Here is a 4,693-nt window from a genome sequence, read left to right as displayed (position 1 = left end):
AAGGTCACCCAGAATACAATGTGGCCCCCTGTCTGGAAAAAAGCTCCCCACCTGAGTTAGAGAGCAAGAGAAGGGGCTGGAGGAAGATAGAGAAGAACTGAGAGGGTCCGGGCTGCTTTTGCGAGTCTCTCTCTGCTAAGTAGCCGGGGCAGGATTCCGGGTGGGGGTCTTTCTCCGTCTGTCTGTGGCCTCCCTCCCTGCCTGCCTCCCGCTCTCCCGCCGCGGCTGGATGTTTCCTTCTTCCTCCTCCTTCTCTTATTCTTCCCCGACTCCGGTTCCCTCCTGGCAGGGGCTCAGATCGGCGCCTTAGAAGGGCAAAGGCGGGGAGTGGGACGCCCGCTCCGTCTGCGGCTCCTCCCCATCCCACCCTGGCTAGGAAAAAGGGGAAAGGAAGGGGAATGGGGGGCCCCCGGGCTGTCAGAGCGCTGGACGGCAGCGGCGCGGCAAGGCAGAGCGATGCTCCGGCGAAGAGGAGGACGAGGACGGCCCAGGCCGCGGCTGCTGCTGCTGGCGCTGCTGCTTGTAGCTTGGCGGCTTCCCGGCGCCGGGGCGCAAGAGGCGCAGGCCGCCTGCGGCCCCGACGGCTGCTACGCCGTCTACTTCCAGCGCCGCAGTTTCCTGGACGCCTGGCGCGGGTGCCGGGAGCTGGGGGGCAACCTGGCCACGCTGAAGTACCCCGAGGAGGCGGCCCAGGTGGCCGAGCTGCTCCGCGATGTTCGAGGGGGCGGCGGCCACGCGCAAGGCCCGCAGCGGCTCCTCTGGATAGGGCTGCAGCGCCAGCCGCGCCAGTGCTTCCCGCAACGGCCGCTGCGGGGCTTCACTTGGACGACGGGCGACCAAGACACGTCCTACACCAACTGGGCGCGCTCGCCTAGCAGCGGCGTCGGGGGACCCAGCTGTGCTGCGCCCCGGTGCGTGGTGCTGGGCGAGCTGGACCTGCAGTGGCTCGACGGCTCGTGCACCGTCCCAGTCGACGGCTACCTCTGCCGCTTCTCCTTCCAGGGGATGTGCGCGGGCCTGGCGGAAGAGGAGGAGGAGATGGAGGAGGAGGAGGAAGGAGGAGGTGGAGGAGCCTCGACGGTCGCCTACAGCACCCCGTTCGGCCCGGCCAGCGGCGCCCTCCGCTACGTCCCCTTCGGCACGGTGGCTGCCGTGACCTGCGGCCGGGCAGGGCCGGCGGTGTCGGTACTGTGCATGCAGAAGGAGGACGGCAGCGTGGCCTGGTCCAAGGACGCGCCGCTGTGCCGGGAGGCCGTCTATCAGCACAGCTGGTGCGAGGGGGACAACGGTGGGTGCCAGCAGCTCTGCCTGGACGAGGGCTCGGGCTACTCCTGCGAGTGCCACGCCGGGTACTTCCTGCTCCCCGACGGACACTCCTGCGCCTCCCACACCCACCACGACGGCGGCGCCGACGGAGACGCCTGCCGGGGCCGCCCGTGCCAGTTCGGCTGCGTGGCCGACGGGGAGGCGGCAGACGGGTACCGGTGCCAATGCCCCGCGGGCTACGAGCTGGGCAGCGACGGGCACCTGTGCGAGGACCTGGACGAGTGCGCGGAGGCGCCTTGCGAGCACCAGTGCGAGAACACCGACGGCTCCTTCGTGTGCCGCTGCCACCTGGGCTTCAGCCCGTCGGAGGAGGAGCCCGGCCGCTGCGCCGACACCGACGAGTGCCAGATCCCCGGCGTGTGCCAGCAGATGTGCGTCAACTACGTCGGGGGCTTCGAGTGCTACTGCACCGAGGGCTACGACTTGGAGCCCGACGGCATCACCTGCAGCCCCGCGCCCCACCCACCCCCGATGGCCACCGCCCAGAGCTACCGCGGAGCCGGCTTCCTACACCACCTCGACGACGGGCTGGGTTTGGAGATGGAGGGCGAGCTCGAGGACGGCGTCGAGGAAGAGGATGACAGCGATCACAACCTGGCCCTTTCCGAGCACCTCTCCGTTTTCCAGGACGCCAGAGTCGCCTCTCCGTTCTTCCCCGCAGACCCCCGCCTGGTTCCCCGCATGCTGCCGGCCACGGAACCCCCAAACCCGAAGTCGACCGCGCCCCTTTTAGACGCCAGCCCCTCCTCCCGACGTTCTCGCATGCCCCCCAACTCCACCCCCACCGCTGCTTGGGGCCTCCCCACTGCCTCCCGATCCCCGTTCCCCGTAACGGACGCCCCCCAAGACACCCCGAGTCCCCCTTCGCTGCTGGCGGATCCCACATCCCCGACGGCCCCGCTCGCTCCGACGATCGCTCCGCCTCCCTTCCACCGCCCTCCCGTCTCGGCTGATTCGCCTGGTGAGGAGGAGAGTCCCGCGGTGGTCGGGGGAGTCCGAGCAGCGCCCCCCACTTCTGCTCCCCTCGCCACTCCAACCCCCGACGGGGCGCCCGGGCGGCAGCGGAGGGATGACCGGTGGCTGCTGGTGGCGCTGCTGGTGCCCATCTGCGTCTTCGTGGTCATCATGCTGGCACTGGGCATCGTCTACTGCACCCGCTGCGGTGCCCAGGCCAAGAGCCGCAGCGTCACCCAGTGCTACCGGTGGGTGATCAGCTCGGCGGGCAAAGGGGCTCCCCCGACGGCCTCCAGGCCCGGCCAGCCGGCCACGTGCAGAACCAGCGTCTGAGCCCTGGGCCGGCCAGCTGCGCTGTGCCCCCCCACGCCTGGCTGGCACAGAACACTCCGCTGCTCACAGCTGGCAGGAAAGCTGGATCCTCAGAAAACCAACACCACATGTGGCCAGTTATATCTGACCACAACCAGGAAACGACAGAGGCCTCTTACTTGGCTTGGAGCAACGTAGGAACCCGGTCATTGGTCCATCTGGTTCAGTATTGTCTACACGGACTGGCAGCAGCTCTCCTGGGTTTTAGATGGGGGATAATTCCGGGCCTGCCTGGAGATGCCACTACGGATTGAGCCTGGAACTTCCTGAAATGTGGGGCAGATGTTCTGTCCCTGAGCTACTGGGAAGAGAGCCCAGGGGTCCAGGCCAGGCCAGCTGGAAGGCTGCTGTGGCAAAGAGACTCTTGACACTGGACCAGAGCTGTCCCTCCCTGGCTGGGACACAAGAGACGCCATACAATGCTGGGAACGTCTGAACCAGGAACTTTAAGAACAGGGGTCCCTCCAGATCAGCACTGGACGGGCAGCGCCTCTCCAGGGTTTCACGCAGAATCCTCCCTCCCCCTCCTCCAGGGGCACAGTTGGGCAATCTGAGACTGAAGTTGGGGGTCTTATGGGGATGGGGGCGAAGCCTTCGGCAGATGGAGAGGCGTGCGACTTCAAAACATAACCAGTCCTGTTGCATTTGCGCTCTCTGCCAGGGAGGCTCGCCCTTCCCCAACACCTTGGGGGGCGGGGTGGGGGGTGCACAGTTCTCTCTGATCTGCCACACAGAGCACACCCTGCTAGTTGGGGACGCACTGTCACCTCAGGACAGGGGTGCCGACTTGAATAACATATTGGGGGGCCCAGGTAAGCCTTGCCCCACGATCACAAGACGAGGCACGCACGCACCATTTGAATGGCAACACCCAGCAACTTTAGGGGAGCCCAGCCCACTCAGATATTTTATTGGGGTGGGGAGAAGGGACCTCGGGCCCCTAGGAATGGGCTCCTTTGCCTCAGGATGCCAATGACCCCTTTAATGCCCCTGGAGTGCACACAAGCTAGGAAAAGGGGTATCTAGCTGGGGGAGGCTGGGCCCACACCAATGCCTCTCCCCCTCCACGCCACCCCCTTGTCCATCTGGTCAGAGGGGCCGGAGGGAGGAGGGACACTCTTGGGCTGAAGCCTCTGGGTCACAAGAACCCCTCTCATTGCAGGCAAAAAACTCCATGCCCTTCTTGAGTTGGGGTGTGGGATGAGGAAAAGGCCCACGCTGGGATGGGACCCCAATTCATGATTTGCACCCGCCCCTCCCGCCCGCCCCCTTTGCAAAAGAAGTGCATTCCAGGCCCACGCAGTGGAGGGGGGAGGCAGATTCAGAAAGAACACTCCAATGAGGAGGACAGATTTTTCCCAGGTGCCAGCAGGGTACATGTGTGTCTTGTTGCAAAGAGGCGAGGTGTGGGGTGGAGGGTGGGTAGAAGGGAGGAAGGAAGTATGGAGGGGCCGAGGTGGGCTGGGGGTTGGAAATGCAGATCTCTGCATGCCAGGAAAGGGTCTGCACTGATCGTGACTGCTGATGTACTTTTCCTTTGTGGGGGAATTGTTCCCCCTTGGTTATTTTTTCTTTTTCATTCCCCCCCCCCCCCCGTTCCTTCTTCTTTTCTTTCTTTCTTCAGTGTGTCCAATAAAAGGGCTGGCGCCTCCACCTGGCTGGAATGAGAGGAGAGTCTTATGAGAACAGTTGGTGGTGGTGGTGTGGGCGGGGAGGAAACGGGGTGGGGGGTAAGAAAGAGAGAGAGAGTGGCTGAGAGGACCCCATATTTATAGCGCTCAGGGCAGAATTAGGTTAAGGTGACCAGATTCAGAGCAGGGAGATTCCTCCTAGGTTAGTGGGGGGCTGCAATGGTTAGGGGGTGGCAACAGTGACCCCTTTTAGAGTCCTGGGCCGGCTGGTAGCCATTGGTGGGACATGAGGACTAGTTGGCTGAAGAGTAGTAATATGCCAAGTGGTAGGGAGATCAGGAGATCTGGGTGCTGGTTCTTTCTCTGGAAAGCAAGTGGATTCTGGTCTGTTAAGAGGAGGAAGGGGAAGG

General features: G+C 64.2%; 1 protein-coding gene across 1 annotated transcript; it reads left to right on the top strand.

The window, feature by feature from the left end:
- Positions 1-314: 314 nt before the first annotated feature.
- On the top strand, positions 315-4,316 carry CD248 (CD248 molecule). The gene has a single exon (XM_081175427.1). It carries the CDS (start codon positions 457-459, stop codon positions 2,611-2,613), a length of 2,157 nt encoding a protein of 718 aa, XP_081031553.1. The 5' UTR covers positions 315-456; the 3' UTR covers positions 2,614-4,316.
- The last annotated feature ends 377 nt before the right edge of the window (positions 4,317-4,693 follow it).

This window comes from Podarcis bocagei (genome assembly GCF_964188305.1).
Source record: "Podarcis bocagei genome assembly, chromosome: 16".
NCBI classification, from domain to species: Eukaryota; Metazoa; Chordata; class Lepidosauria; order Squamata; family Lacertidae; genus Podarcis; species Podarcis bocagei.
The sequence above is the reverse complement of the archived record's forward strand: the minus strand, read 5'-3'. Positions and strand labels throughout refer to the sequence as shown.

Coding starts and splice junctions, on each gene's coding strand:
- CD248 (XM_081175427.1), top strand. CDS start 457: ATGCTCCGGCGAAGAGGAGGACGAGGACGGCCCAGGCCGCGGCTGCTG.